Consider the following 15,497-nt stretch of genomic DNA (forward strand, 5'->3'; position numbering starts at 1 on the left):
CTCAGGAATTTGGAAGTATACTGGAAATTTTGTTTTCAGTGTCTTGAATATTGCATTTTAATTCATAACACATTTGATCCATGCAATTCATGCTCGTAAAAATTACACGTCTTTTTTTTTTTTTTTTTTTTTTTTTTTTTTTTTTTTTTTGAGACAGAGTCTTGCTCTGTCACCCAGGCTGGAGTGCAGTGGCGTGCTCTTGGCTCACTGCAACCTCCACCTCCCGTGTTCAAGCGATTCTCCTGTCTCAGCCTCCGGAGTAGCTTGGATTATACAGGCACACGCTGCCATGCCCAGCTAATTTTTTGTGTTTTAGTAGCGACGGGGTTTCACCCTGTTGCCCAGACTGGTCTCGAACTTCTGAGCTCAGGTAATCCACCAGCCTCGGCCTCCCAAAGTGCTGGGATTATGGGCGAGAGCCACCGCGCCCAGCCCATGCCACTTATTTTTAAAATTCAGCTTATCTCATTCTTTATGGAATACATTCACGATCTGAACGTTATTATGTTCAAATATTTTAAAAGCGTAAAGTGAAAAGTCTCAGTCTCCTGTCAATTTAGCTCCCGCCTCTTCAAAACAAAAAGCAGAAACATTTTTTAAAAACTCAAAACCTGGCCACTGTTATAAACTTTGTATATATCTTTCCAGAATTTCTTTAAATATACACAAGTAAATACATATATATTATTTTCTCCCTTTTGTAGAAAAGATAACGTACGTACTGTTCTGCACAGCGTACATATCAGTGAAGATTTTTCCATATCAGTACATAGAGCCTCTTCCTTCTTTTGTAGAACTGTATAGTATTCCATTGTACGACTATGCCGTAAGTTATTTCATCAGCCTTGTACTGCTGGTGCCCTTTAGGGTATCTGTGCTAATAAAACACTGGATCGGGCACATGTTCTCAGGATCTCCTGAGGGCTGTGTCATGGGCTATATATATATATATGTGTGTATATATATGTATATATGTGTGTGTATATATGTATATATATGTGTATATATGTATATACGTATATATGTATATATGTGTATATGTATATATGTGTATATATGTATATACATGTATATATATGTGTGTGTGTATATATATATATACACACACGAAAAAAATAAATAAATAATAAAACACGGGATCAACGACGGCCAGTGTGCACTTCCACAAGCTGTACCCAACAGCTTGGTTCCTGCTACTGTCATGGTACTTAGCACTTAGATTTTTCCCGAAGGATGCAAGCAGTCTCCACTTGGGGTTCTTCCGGCGTTATCTGGCGCTGGGCACTAAACACCAAGTCCTGCCCTACCGGGGACGTGGAACTCACTTTCCTCACCCCCAGGGAACCCGCGCTGGCAGAGAAGGCTGGGCCACTCGCTCCTGCCCGTAGCAGGGGCGCGTAAAACTTTACGTCTGCTTGCTAACCACCAGCTCCCGTTCTCGCCCCTTAGGAAAAGCAACTTTGCTACCAAACACACGGGGGAAAAAGGCGTATCAGATGGAGGCGGGTGAAGAAGCTAAGAAAACAGAAGAGAAGGGTGGCTGCCAGCTCGGGACTCAAAATGGCCATCTGGGCGGAGACACAGAGACCCTTTTCTTGCAAAGCTTTCGTTTTCTTTCTGTGCCGACCAGCCCCTAGAAGCGGTTTTCGATGCTATTTTAAATGATATTCCTAAAATTTCCGAACTGCTTGTTGCTTATATATAGAAATACGCTAGATCTTTGTATACTGACTTGGGATTCAGCTCCATGCTAAATTTTGAATTCTAATGGTTTATTTGTAGTTAGTTATTGATTTTCTACACACAATCACGCCATCAGCAAATAATGACAGTTTTGTTTCCTTTTCATCTTTGTATCTTTTATTTCTTTTCCTTGCCTTATTGCATGCACTGTCTACAGGCTTCAGAACAATGTTAAGGAGAAGTAGTAATAGTGTACATCTTATTTTGTTCCTGGATTCAATAAAAATATTTAATATTTTACTTAAAATATTAAACTAATATTTTACTTAAAATGTTAGTCCTAGAATTTTTTTTAGGCTATCCATTGCCGAATTAAGAAAGTTTCTTTCTGGTTTTATTAGCATTTTTATCATGAACACATCTTGACTTTTATCACTTTTTTTTGCATGTATTCAGAAACCTATATTGTGTTTCCCTTTTATACTGGTAATGTATTGAATTATACTGATTGATTTTTAATGTTAACCCTATCCAATTGCTCAGGATAAACCCCATATGGCCATGATATATTTTCTATAAATCATCTAGTTGTTAAAATTGTGTTTAGAATTTTTGCATCCTTGTGTACGAGAGATATTAGTCTGTAGTGTTCCTTTCTTATAATGTCCATGCCAGGTGTTGGTATCTGGGATATGCTGGTCTCATAAAATGAGCTTGGAAGTCTTTCTTTTCTATTCTCTGGAAAAGTCTGTGTAATATGGGTATTAATTTTTCCCTTAAACGTCTGGAAGAATTTACCATGGAAGCCATCTCAGCCTGCAGTTTACTGTGCAGGAAGATTTTTTTTTTTTTTTGGAGACAGGGTCTCACTTTGTCACCCAGGCTGGAGTGCCGTGGTGTGATCTTGGCTCACTGCAGCCTCCACCTCCTGGTTTCAGCCCCTCAAGTAGCTGGGACTACAGGTGTGCGCCAGGCACGCTCCACCACTCCTGGCCAATTTTTTATTTTTTGTAGACAGGAGATCTCACTATGTTGCCCAGGCTGGTTTCAAACTCCTGAGCTCAAGAAATTTGCCCACCTCGGCCTCCCAAAGTGCTAGGATTACAGACGTGAGCCACCATGCCCAGCCTGCAGGATGATTTTTAATTAAAAATTTAAATGTGGGGCATGGTGGCTCACACCTGTAATCCCAGCACTTTGGGAGGCCCAGGCATGCAGATCACCTGAGGTCAGGAGTTCAAGACCAGCCTGGCCAACATGGAGAAATCCCAACCCTACTAAAGATACAAAATTATTCAAGCGTGGTGGCACATGCCTGTAATCCCAGCTACTCGGGAGGCTGAGGCAGGAGAATAGCTTGAACCCGGGAGGCAGAGGATTTGATGAGCCGAGATGGTGCCATTGCACTCCAGCCTGGGCGACAGAGTGAGACTCCGTCTTAAAAAAAAAAAAATTTTAAATTTTTAAAAATGAAAAAGATCTAATTGCTTATATATAAAGCTATTCAGATTTCATTTTTTTATGGAAGTTTTGGAAAGCTTTTTTTTTTTTTGAGATGGAGTCTTGCTCTGTTGGTCAGGCTGAAGTGCAGCGGCATGATCTCAGCTCAATGCAACCTCCGCCTCTAGGGTTCAAGCAATTCTCTGCTTCAGCCTTCCAAGTAGCTGGGATTACAGGCGCCCAACACCCCGCCCAGCTAATTTTTTGTATTTTTAGTAGAGACAGGGTTTCACCATCTTGGCCAGGCTGGTCTTGAACTCCTGACCTAGTGATTCACCTGCCTCGGCCTCCCAAAGTGCTGGGATTACAGGCGTGAGCCACCGTGCCCGGCCTTGTTTTTTGTATTGGAGCATTTACTCCATTTACACTAAATGTAATATAGTTGGATTTAAATGTATCATCTTGATTTTTTTTTCTTTTTTCTGAGACAGAGTCTCACTCTGTCACCCAGGCTGGAGTGCAATGGTGTGATCTCAACTCTCTGCAACCTCCACCTCCCAGGTTCAAGCGAATCTCCTGCCTCAGTCTCTGGAATAGCTGGGACTACAGCCGCGTGCCAACACGCCAGGCTAATTTTTGTGTTTTTGTATTTTTAGTAGAGACGGTTTCACCATTTTGGCCAGGCTGGTCTCAAACTCCTGGCCTCAAGTGATCCACCCACCTCAGCCTCCCAAAGTGCTGGGATTACAGGCGTGAGCCACTGTGCCCGGCCTTTTTTTTTTTTTTTTTTTGATAAAATGTAATGACAGAGGGGTGGTGGTGGTCATTTTGTGGGTCTTGGCCACTTGCTGTCTGTCAGGGCAGGAGGGTGGCTCCTTGGGTTGGTGAAAGCGGTATGTAACCAAGTCCAAAGGAGACAGGGGCAGGATTTTGCCTCTGTCATGTCCCACTGATGGGTGGATTCCTATGCAATCTGAAAGAATGAACTAGACCTGTATTGCTGATACTGTGAAGAAACTGGTTATTTTACCAAGGCTTTGACTGGAATGGTACACTTTCCTTAAGGAATCAAATGGATACGTGTCCACTAGGGAATGTATTTGAGTCACACAGCAAACTATGTTAGCAGAGGAAGTTATCTGAGTTACCCAACACCAAAATATGTTACCGGTGGCAGGTGTCTGAGTTATCGGCAGTGAATCCGTACAGGCCTGCAGCAACCTCAATTCTTGCCTACTCAGAAGAAAGAATTCGACTGAGGGGCATAAGGCAGAAAAAGAGACTGAGGCAAGTTTTACAGCAGGAGCGAAAGTTTATTAAAAAGCTTCAGAGCAGGAATGAAAAGAAAGTAAAATATACCTGGAAGAGGGCCAAGTGGGCATTTTGGAGGACAAGTGCCTGGCTAGGTTTTAAAAAATTTTTTGTAGAGATGGGGTCTCGCTATTTTGCCCAGGCTTATTCTATGGGTTTTGACAAACGTATACTGACATATTATAGTAGTTTCACCGCCCTAAAAATTCTCTGTACTCTGCCTATTTATCCCTCCCTTCCGTCAACCACTGATCTTTTTCCTGTCTCTGCAGTTCTGCCTTTTCCACAGTTTCATATAATTGTGAGTCATACAGTACACAGCCTTTTTAGATTGGCTTCTTTCATTTAGTGATGCGCATTTAAGTTTCCTCCATGTCTTTCACGGCTTGATAGCTTGCTTCTTTTTGGCACTGAACAATAGTCCCTTGTCTGGATGTACCACAGTTTTTCCATTCACCTGCTGAGGGACATCTTGGTTGCTTCCAAGTATTAGCAATTATGAATGAAGCTGCTGTAAACGTCTATGTGCAGGTTTTCGTGTGGATGTGGGTTTTCATTCATTTGGGTAAATACCAAAGAGCACAATTTCTGGGTCATACGGTAAGAGTTTGTTGAGTTTTGTAATAAACTGGCAGACTATTTTCCAAATCACTATACCATTTTGCATTCCCACCAGCAATGAGAGTTCCTGTTGCTCCACATCCTCTCCAGTATTTGGTATTCTCAGTGTTTTGGATTTTAGCCATTCTACTAGGTGAGAGTTCATCACTAGAAAACTTGCCCTATAAGAAATACTAAAAGGAGTTCTTCAAGCCAAAATTATAGGGCGCTACCTATAATCCCAGCACTTTGTGAGCCTGACGCAGGAGGATCACTTGAGTCCAGGAGTTCAAGACAAGCCTGGGCAACATAACAAGACCCTGTCTCTATAAAAATTAAAATTAAAATATTAGCCAGCTGTGGTGTTATGCATCTGTAGTTCCAGCTGATTGGGAGGCTGAAGTGGGAGGATCCTTGAGCCCAGAAGTTTGAGGCTGCATTGAGCACTGATTGCACCACTGCACTCCAACGTGGGTGACACAGCAAGACCCTGTCTCAAAAAATAAAATAAAATAGGCTGGGTGTGGTGGCTCACAACTGTAATACCAGCACTTTGGGAGGCTGAGGCGGGAGGATCACTTGAGGTCAGGAGTTTGAGACCAGCCTGGCCAACATGGTGAAAACCCATATCTACTAAAAATACAAAATTAGCCAGGTGCTGTGGTGCATACCTGTAATCCCAGTTACTTGGGAGGCTAAGGCAGGAGAACCGCCTGAACCCGGGAGACGGAGGCTGCAGTGAGCTGAGACTGCAACACTGCACTCCAGCTTGGGCAATGGAGCAAGACTCCATCTCATAAACAAACAAACAAACAAATAACATAGGCCAGGTGTGGTGGCTCACTTCTGTAATCCCAGCACTTTGGGAGGCCGAGGCGGGCAGATCACAAGGTCAGGAGTTCAAGACCAGCCTGGCCAACATGGAGAAACCCCATTTCTATTAAAAATACAAAAAATTAGTCAGGCGTGATGGTGGGTGCCTGTAGTCTCAGCTACTTGGGAGGCTGAGGCAAAGGGATCGCTTGAACCTGGGAGGTGGAGGTAGCAGTGAGGCAAGATCACGCCACTGCACTCCAGCCTAGGTGACAGAGTGAGACTCCGTCTCAAATAAAATAAAATAAAAAATAAAGTGCCTTTAAAAATCTTTTAAAAACTACAATTTCTGTAGTTTTCTGTGTCTGTGTTTTATTTTATAATAAGGTTTTTAAAGATAGAGACAAGGTAAAAAAGGATTGAAGATGCTTGTGTTGAAAAAAAATGCTGGTATATTTAAAATGTTTATTAAAGCATGGTGCCTCAATCTCTTTTCATGAGATTAACAATACCTCTTGGTGTTGGTGTCAGAAAGATTATATTCTCAATTGAAAGTGGCTTTGGTCACTCAAGCAACCTAACAAACAATACCATGTGGTTTATTTATTTATTTATTTGAGACAGAGTTTCGCTCTGTAGCCCAGGCTGGAGTGCAATGGTGCAGTCACAGCTCACTGCAACCTCCGCCTCCTGGGTTCAAGTGATTCTCCTGTCTCAGCCTCCCAAGTAGCTGGGACTATAGGCGTCCGCCACCACACCCAGCTGTTTTTTTTTTTTTTTTTTTGAGACGGAGTCTCGCTCTATCGTCCAGGCTGGAGTGCAGTGGCGCGATCTCTGCTCACTGCAAACTCCGCCTCCCAGGTTCAAGCGATTCCCCTGCCTCAGCCTCCCGAGTAGCTGGGAATACAGGCACCCGCCACCGCGCCCGGCTAATTTTTTGTATTTTTAGTAGAAATGAGGTTTCACCGTGTCAGCCAGGATGGTCTCGATCTCCTGACCTCGTGATCCACCCGCCTCAGCCTCCCAAAGTGCTGGGATTACAGGCGTGAGCCACCGCACCCGGCCGGCTTATTGTAATTTTAGTAGAGACGGGGTTTCACCATATTGGTCAGGATGGTCTTGAACTCCTGACCTCAGGTGATCCACCTGCCTTGGCCTCCCAAAGTGCTGGGATTACAGGCGTGAGCCACTGCGCCCAGCTGTACCATGTGGTTTGTATTAATAATGAACAATCTCAGGTCTTTGTCACCTGAGCTGAGTGTCTAGCTATAAGCTCTCTGCCTTCACTGTAACAAGAGAAGGTTGGTTGAAATGATTTCTGAGGTCTTTTCTAGTTCTGTGAGTCTGATGATCATTCTCATGTTATAATACTGAAGATGCACTTTTCTGCATTTTAGCATACTGTAATTTATTTAAATGTACATTGTGAAATACTTAACCCTCCTGAAGTGCCTTTACCTGCCATGACACCTTCTCTGTGGGTCTCCCCTTTAAGATTGCTTATCTTTGGAACTATAGGCATCAATTGGGCCTTGGTTAAAGTGTAGTACAACCAAAATGTGGATTCCAATGCAATCTGAAATGAACTAGACCTATATTACTGATATTGTGGAAAAGTTTCCAAGATGAGGCAAAAACACAAACTTCAAAACAGTATACAATATAACAATATTGAGGGTTTTTGTTTTGTTCTGCTTTTAGAGACAGGGTCTCACTCTGTCACCCAGGCTGGGGTACAGTGGCGCGATCATGGCTCTATGCAGTCAAGACCTCCTGGGCTCAAGCAGTCCTCCCACCTTAGCCTCCCAAGTAGCTGGGACTACAGGTACACACCACCAAATCTGGCTAATTTTTGTATTTTTTGTAGAGATGGAGTCTTGTCATGTTGCCCAGGCTGGTCTCGAACTCCTGGGCTCAAGCGATCCACCTGCCTCAGCCTCCCAAAGTGCTGGGGTTATAGGTGTGAGCCATCACACCCAGCCAATATTGAGCTTTTAAAAAGCCTAACATACCATTAGTTTTCTCCAGAAAGTAGAATATGGTGGGTGGAAAAATGTTATGTGAGAAACAAGGGGCATTACTTTTTTTCTGAATATTTTTATGGAATTGCTTAAAAGTATTTTATTTATTTATTTAGAGACAGGGTCCCACTCTGTGGCCCAGGCTAGAGCACAGAGGGATGATCTTGGCTCAATGCAGCCTCAACCTTCCAGGCTCAAGCACTCCTCCCATCTCAGCCACCTGAGTAACTGGGACTACAGGTGTGCACCACCACACCTAGCTAAAAATTATTTTTAAATTGTACACCCCATCTACCCTGATGTGATTATTGCACATTGTATACCTGTATCAAAATATCCCATGTAGGCTGGGTGTGGTGGCTCACGCCTGTAATCCCAGCACTTTAGGAGGCTGAGGTGGGAGGATCACCTGAGGTCAGGAGTTCGAGACCAGCCTGGCCAACATGGTGAAACCGCATCTCTACTAAAAGTACAAAAATTAGCTGGGCGTGGTGGTGGGCACCTGTAATCCCAGCTACTCAGGAGGCTGAGGCAGGAGAATTACTTGAACCCAGGAGGCGGAGGTTGCAGTGAGCCAAGATCACACCACTGCACTTCAGCCTGGTGACAAGAGTGAGACTCTGTCTCAAAAAAAAATCCCATAAACCCTTTAAATATATACACCCATTATGTACCCACAAAATAAAAAATTTAAAAAATTATTTTAAAATTGAAAAATTATATACTGCATATAATAAAATGCATAGCTTGATGATTTTTCACAAATGGAATCTCCCATATTATTAACACCCAGATGAGTCACAACAGCCCTGGACCCGAGAAACCACCTCTGTCCTCTCCCAGTCAGTACCTCCCTCCTGTAACCACTATCCTTATTTCTAACAGGGCTGTCAACTTTTTAAAAAAATCCCCAGAACATTCTGGATGTTAATTTTTTTATAAGCAAAATTACTTTTATAATATAAAATGTCAAAATAAAATAGCCTTAAATTAAGGATTTATTTATGCAACAACAAATGATCTAACCAATTCTGGGAACACAAAAGTAAAGGTCTCCAATTCCAAGAAGCTCACAGACTAACGGCAGAAACAAAACTAAATGATTAAATAACAGTTCTAGGCTTGGTGCAGTGGCTCACACCTGTAATTCCAGCTCTTTGGGAGGCCGAGGCAGGCCTCTTCAAGTCCAGCCTGGCCAACATGGTGAAACCCCCACCTCTACCAAAAAACACAACAATTAGTTGGGTATAATGGCGTGTGTCTGTAGTTCCAGCTACCTGTGGAGGCTGAATGGGTAGAATCACTTGAACCTTGGGGTGGAGGTTGCAGTGAGCCAAGATCGTGCCACTGCACTCCAGCTTGGGTGACAGAGTGAGACCCTGTCTCTAAATAAATAAATAAGAGTTCTGACAGAAACATGAATCCAGCGCTGCCACTGCAAGGGAAGACTGGGGGAAGCTGAGAAAACTTTCACAGAAAAGTGAAGCTTTAAAGGATGAATAGGAGCTGGAAGTTATCAGTTACCACAAACAATGGAAATAAACAAATAGAAACTAGCTCTTTAAGAAACAGTCTATGGGGAGGCCTGGCTACTGGTTAATCCTATCTGGTTTGGCTTCTGAAGCCATCAGTCAGGATGACATCACCATTGATCAGGTTCCTTGGGGTGGTGTGCATTCGCCAGGTGTATAATGAGGAAAAGGAAGTCTCTGGAAACCTCCCCTGGCATTCCAGGAGGTGAAAGCTATGCACTGCGCAGAGGCTGGGAAGGCTTTAATTAAATTCAACCACTGTGAGAAATACATCTACAGCTTCAGTGTGCCCCAGTGCTGCCCTCTCTGCCAGCAGGACCTGGGCTCGAGGAAGCTGGAGGACGCACCTGTTAGCATCGCTAATCCATTTACTAATGGACATCAAGAAAAATGTTCATTCCTCCTCAGACCAACTCAGGGGACATTTCTTAGGTACAGTGTTTTTTAAAGTGTTAAATTGCATTGTGCAAACTTTTCCTTCTGTTTTAGTCACTAAACTTTCCTTTTCTTAATACATAATGTGTGAGGTTTGGTGAACAATTTTTTCAGTGCTGCTTTGGCCTTAAATCCTGAGATGCAGGCCTACTGGCTTCATAAAAATAGATGGTGTGCATATGTTCCTGCAGTGATAAGTGCAAGAATATATGTGGAATATATGAAGAGTAAACCTGCTCATATGATATTCAGAGAGAAAAATACGTGCTCAGCGGCTAACCGGGAAAATGACCCAGCAGCTAATCTTATCTAATACCTTTACTGCCAATTAATTTGTAGTTTCAGTGACAAACAGGTACAACCTACAGGGCCCGATGAACTGGCACTTGCAGACTATTTTGTATGGAGGCAAATTAAACTGAAGACTAGAACTGATCTATTTCCACTGTAGACACCACCTGGCTTTAAGAACAAATTCAGTTCTCTCTTGCTGAGAGTGCCGGCATAAACAAAAAGGATGAATTAGAAAGCAAAAGAAAGGATTATACCTTTTTTTTTTTTTTTTTTTTTTTTTTCCTGAGACAGAGTTTTGCTCTTGTTGCCCAGGCTGGAGTGCAATGGTGGCTCAGCTTACTGCAACCTCCACCTCTCGGGTTCAAGCGATTCTCCCGCCTCAGGCTCCTGAGTAGCTGGGATTACAGGCGCCCACCACCACACCCGGCTAATTTTTGTATTCTTTAAGAGAAGGGGTTTCACCATGCTGGCCAGGCTGGGCTCAAACTCCTGACCTCAGGTGATCCACCCGCCTCAGCCTCCCAGAGTGCTGGGATTACAGGCGTCAACCACTGTGCCCAGCCAGATTTATATTTTATTGTCCCCGTGGAGTTTACCAATAGGATTAGGATCGGCCCAGCGTAAGTCAGCCTTTAGGAGAGCATGGGTCGTAGAATGTTGGTGTATGCTTTAGGAAATATGTTCAGCTCCTGTGTATCATTAGTCTAATGCTCCCTAGAGTTTACCCTCCTAACTTCCTGTCCCCTCAAGAGTGCTGGTTTTGAGTAAGAAAATGAGAGTTGACTACTCACCTTCCTGCCTACTAACTTCCTTAATCAATTTCCTTCTGGTCCCTGCAAGGATTAAACGAACCAAAGTATGTAAAAGGTTTTGGTCATACTGTTAGGTGCTAAATAGACAGCATCCCTGGGCATTGCTCAGGGAGGCAGCCAACGCAAAGAGGGCATTACAGGCTCTGGTGTCATAAAGCCCGATTCCTATCCTGGTTCTTTTAACCAGCTCCAGGTATCTCTGGTTCCTTATCTGTAAAACAAAGATTAAAATTGTTATTATTTATTTATTTATTTTTTGAGACAGGGTCTTACTCTGTTGCCCAGGGTGGAGTGCAATGGTGCAATCTTGGCTCACTGCCACCTCTGTCTCCCAGGTTCAAGCGATTCTCGTGTCTCAGTCATCCGAGTAGCTGGGATTACAGTTGCCTCCACCATGCCCAGCTAATTTTTGTATTTTTTAGTACAGACGAGGTTTCACAATGTTTTCCAGGCTGGTCTCGAACTCCTGGCCTCAAGAGATCCTCCCACCTCAGCCTCCCAAAGTGCTGGGATTACAGGTGTGAGCCACTGCATCCGGCCGGTTCTATTTATTTTCTTGGACAGAGCCTTGCTCTATCCCCCAGGGTGGAGTGCAGTGGTTCGATCTTGGCTCACTGCAATCTCCGCCTCCCGGGTTCAAGCTGTTCTTGTGCCTCAACCTCCCGAGTAGCTGGGATCACAGATGCACACTAACACGCCTGGCTAATTTTTGTATTTTTAGTAGAGATGGGGTCTCACCATGTTGGCCAGGCTGGTCTCAAACTTCTAGTCTCAAGTGATCTGCCCGCCTTGGCCTCCCAAAATGCTGGGATTACAGGTCTGAGCCACTGTGCTCGGCCTCCTCCTGCTTTACATGCCAATTCTTCATGCCAAATACATGCAAACCAGAAAAAAACAAACCTTGTTTCTTTCAGGGAGTATGATGGAAGGTCTGATCTTCATGTTGGAATAACTAACACAAATGGTAAGTGCAGTTTTGTAGCTTAAAAAACCCCTACTACCCAGCAAAAGGAAAGCAGTATTTGTGGAGATTTGATTATGACAACATCTAATGAGTGATTCCATTGTTCACTGGGTTCTCATACTGCACCATGAGGTGGGCATTGCCCCCAAATGAGAAATATTTGACTTTATGGCAAATTATTACTAACAATACAAAATATTTGAAAGCTCTTTAATGTTTTCTCACTGAAGAACCTCACAAACCTGTACATTTTTTATTGGTTTTTAAAAGAGGAAGAAATAGATGTCCAGTGAGATTGACTTGCCCAAGATCTCACATCTTGTGTCCGAACCAGAATTTGGAACCAGGCCCTCTGACTTCCAATCCTACGCTTAGCTGACTACCACTGGGTCCCCACATTCTAGGGACTTCAGGAGTAAAGCAGGATGTGGTGGGGCCTGCAATTTTTTTTTTTTTTTTTTTTTTTAAGGAAAGTGAAGATTAAACAAAACTGTTCCTTTGGCCACCTATAGCTCTGAGGGCAGTGTGCAACCCTTCAGCCAGAAGCTTTCTTGTCTGCAGGAAAAGGGCCTGGGTGGAGCCACCTGCAGGATGTGTAGCCTGGATATGGTGAGGCAGGTGACGCACCTAGCCAGGCCTCACAGCTGAAGTCTATTAACAGCCTTTCCTTACCCACTGAGGCAAGAGAAACTGACACTGTAATCAGAAACCCAGAACGGTTTTGAACTTAGTTACCGACAAGAACAGTCATACTTACCACTCATCTTTGGCAGGTGGAAATTTATTCCTGATTTAAGGAAACAAGATTGACCCATTGGTAAATAGAGAACTTCAATAAAAATATTGGAGATGATATCCTGGTGCCTATTATTGTCTCTGTTTCCCGGGGGCAACTTCACAGCCCTGAACAGCAAGTAGAGCTAGAACTGGGTTTCTCTCAAGGAAGTGACCGCTGATAACAGGGAAGGCTACATAAACCCTTCCCTGACTCTAGGCAAATCTAAAGCTCATTAGGTGGATGGAAGTTTCTAGAACCTCCCCCCTGGATTTATCTTATGTCATGTTACCACATGGCTACTGTCATTTTCTGATGTCCCTTTTCACAGAGGTGTGTGTTTCCTTGAGGCTTCACATGACTTTGGTTTTGATTTGCAGGGGTTGTGTATAATTACAGAGCACATGGTGTCCAGCGAGATGGAGCAGGGTGGGAACAGAGCATAAGCATCCCATTACTGCAGCCCAACATGTACGGAATGATGGAGCAATGGGACAAGTACCTGGAAGACTTCTCCACCTCGGGGGCCTGGCTGCCTCACAGGTACACGACTGCAGATGCTGCCCCCTCGCTGACACACACATGCTATGCAAGTGGGATCCCCATGTAGCCTAAGCTCACAGAGGACTCAGCAGCATTTAGCTTCACGTTGAACTGATACAGAGATATTAGCATCTCTGACAGAATTTAAACAGGTTTTCTGCAGAGGTGGGTCAGCATACACATACAACAAAATCACAGCGTTTTAAGAGCTGAAAGGTCTAGAACCTGTATTCAGTTATTTTAGTTATGTGACAAGGTATTTTTACACACACATAGCAAGTCACGATATTGTATTTCCTTAAAAATTTAAAAAAAAAACGATATTCAGGCTGGGCACGGTGGCTCTCGCCTGTAATCCCAGCACTTTGGGAAACTGAGGCAGGTGGATGGATCACCTGAGGTCGGAAGTTCGAGACCAGCCTGGACAACATGGTAAAACCCCGTCTCCATTAAAAATACAAAAATAGCCAGGCGTGGTGGTGGACGTTTGTAGTCCCTACTTGGTAGGCTTGGGCAGGAGAATCACTTGAACCAAGAGGCGGAGGTTGCAGTGAGCCGAGATCACGCCATTGCACTCCAGCCTGGGCAACAGAGTGAGAATTCGTCTCAAAAAAAGAAACAAAAAAACACAAAAAACAATGTTCAAAATGTAAAAGCTGCTTTTTTGTAATTTTAGCAATTTCAAGTTAATTTCTCACTCTCAACATTTTATAAGACGTATAGCATATTTGTGGATTTAAATTATTTTGAGGTTTCCCCTGAAATAAGTTTAGATACTACGGAATATCATAAAACTCATATGGAATTCCATCTCTAAACTCTAGAAGTTCAATAAGTTCCCCAAATTGGTAGTTAACTTGCAACTGAGTAACCACTCTGAACATCTGGGTGAGTCTATGCCAATCAGTAGCAAGCAGAAACAGCCCAAGAGACCAAGCATTCCCTAGAATTGCATTTTTTTTTTTTTTTTTGAGATGGAGTCTCACTCACTCTGTCACCCAGGTTGGAGTACAGTGGTGCGATCTTGGCTTACTGCAACCTCTGCCTCCCGCCGGTTCAAACAGTTCTCCTGCCTCAGCCTCCCAAGTAGCTGGGACCACAGGCGTGCACCACCATGCCCAGCTAACTTTTGTATTTTTTGTAGAGATGGGGTTTCACCATGTTGGCCAGGCAAGTTTCGAACTCCTGACCTCAAGTGATCCTCCCACCTTGGCTTCCCAAAGTGCTGGGATTACAGGTGTGAGCCACCGCACCTGGCCTGAAGTGCACATCTTGAAGCTGCTTAACCACATAAGCCAGCACATGCAGGGGCCTTGCTTGCTGAGGCACCTGATTTAAGTTAGGAAAGGCCTTTGGTAGCTTCACAGCCTGTTCTGAGCAGGCTTTTCTTCTCAACACCCTTGTTCTCTTCCATAAGGTATGAAGACCACCACCATAACTGCTACACTTATGCACTCACGTTCATTAACTGCATTCTGATGGCAGAAGGTAGACAGCAACTGGACAAGGGTGAATTTACGGAGAAGTACGTGGTCCCGCGGACAAGGCTGGCATCCAAGTTCATCACACTCTACCGGGCGATACGGGAGCATGGCTTCTGTGTCACTGACTGTCCCCAGCAGGAGGCGCAACCCCCTGAGGGCGGCGGTTTGTGCTGAGAGCTATGTAAGCGCAGCCCGGACGCTGGGGGTAGGGTGGTTGCTACCTTTAATCAGTACTATGGATTTCTAAATGCATTTAACTGTGGTTAATAAAAACGTGTATGGGCCGGGCGCGGCAGCTCATGCCTGCAATCCCAGCACTTTGGGAGGCTGAGGCAGGTGGGTCACCTTAGGTCGGGAGTTCGAGACCAGCCTGACCAAAACGGAGAAACCTCGTCTCTACCAAAAATACAAAATTAGCCGGGCATGGTGGCGCATGCCTCTAATCCCAGCTACTAGGGAGGCTGAAGCAGGAGAATTGCTTGAACCCGGGAGGCAGAGGTGGGGATGAGTTGAGATCGTGCCATTGCACTCCAGCCTGGGCAACAAGAGTGAAACTCCACCTCAAAAAATAAATAAATAAAAAAATAAAAACGTGTATGGCTTCCCTTCAAGCATGTCAGCTTACTACATCATAAGACTTCATAAAATAAAAATTGCCCTAGGTTTTAAAAATTATACGCATTCCAACAAAATTATTTTCATATCAATGAGGTTTTTAAACTAAGAATCCATTTACAGCATAAAGTGGCAGCACATTTTATTCACACAGCAATGAAAATTATTCCTATAA

At 43.8% G+C, this 15,497-nt stretch overlaps 1 protein-coding gene across 2 annotated transcripts; it reads left to right on the plus strand.

Annotated features, from left to right (window-relative positions):
- The first annotated feature begins 9,605 nt into the window (after positions 1 to 9,605).
- On the plus strand, positions 9,606 to 15,276 carry MKRN2OS (MKRN2 opposite strand). Of its 2 annotated transcripts, XM_054480358.2 has the most exons (4): positions 9,606 to 9,832; positions 11,856 to 11,905; positions 13,061 to 13,223; positions 14,641 to 15,276. In XM_054480358.2, exons 1-4 carry the CDS (start codon positions 9,615 to 9,617, stop codon positions 14,879 to 14,881), a joined length of 672 nt encoding a protein of 223 aa, XP_054336333.1. In that variant the 5' UTR covers positions 9,606 to 9,614; the 3' UTR covers positions 14,882 to 15,276. The 2 variants fall into 2 exon arrangements, with proteins under 2 accessions (XP_054336333.1, XP_054336334.1); XM_054480359.1 differs by lacking the exon at positions 11,856 to 11,905 and having other exon boundaries at positions 9,775 to 9,832.
- Positions 15,277 to 15,497: the final 221 nt, after the last annotated feature.

This window comes from Pongo pygmaeus, chromosome 2 (genome assembly GCF_028885625.2).
Source record: "Pongo pygmaeus isolate AG05252 chromosome 2, NHGRI_mPonPyg2-v2.0_pri, whole genome shotgun sequence".
In the NCBI taxonomy this organism is placed as follows: domain Eukaryota; kingdom Metazoa; phylum Chordata; class Mammalia; order Primates; family Hominidae; genus Pongo; species Pongo pygmaeus.

Excerpts from the sequence above, each read along its gene's own strand:
- MKRN2OS (XM_054480358.2), top strand. The coding sequence starts at position 9,615 with ATGCACTGCGCAGAGGCTGGGAAGGCTTTAATTAAATTCAACCACTGT. Across the intron at positions 11,906-13,060 it reads TGGAATAACTAACACAAATG|GGGTTGTGTATAATTACAGA; the intron begins GTAAGTGCAGTT and ends TTTGATTTGCAG. Across the intron at positions 13,224-14,640 it reads GGGGCCTGGCTGCCTCACAG|GTATGAAGACCACCACCATA; the intron begins GTACACGACTGC and ends CTCTTCCATAAG.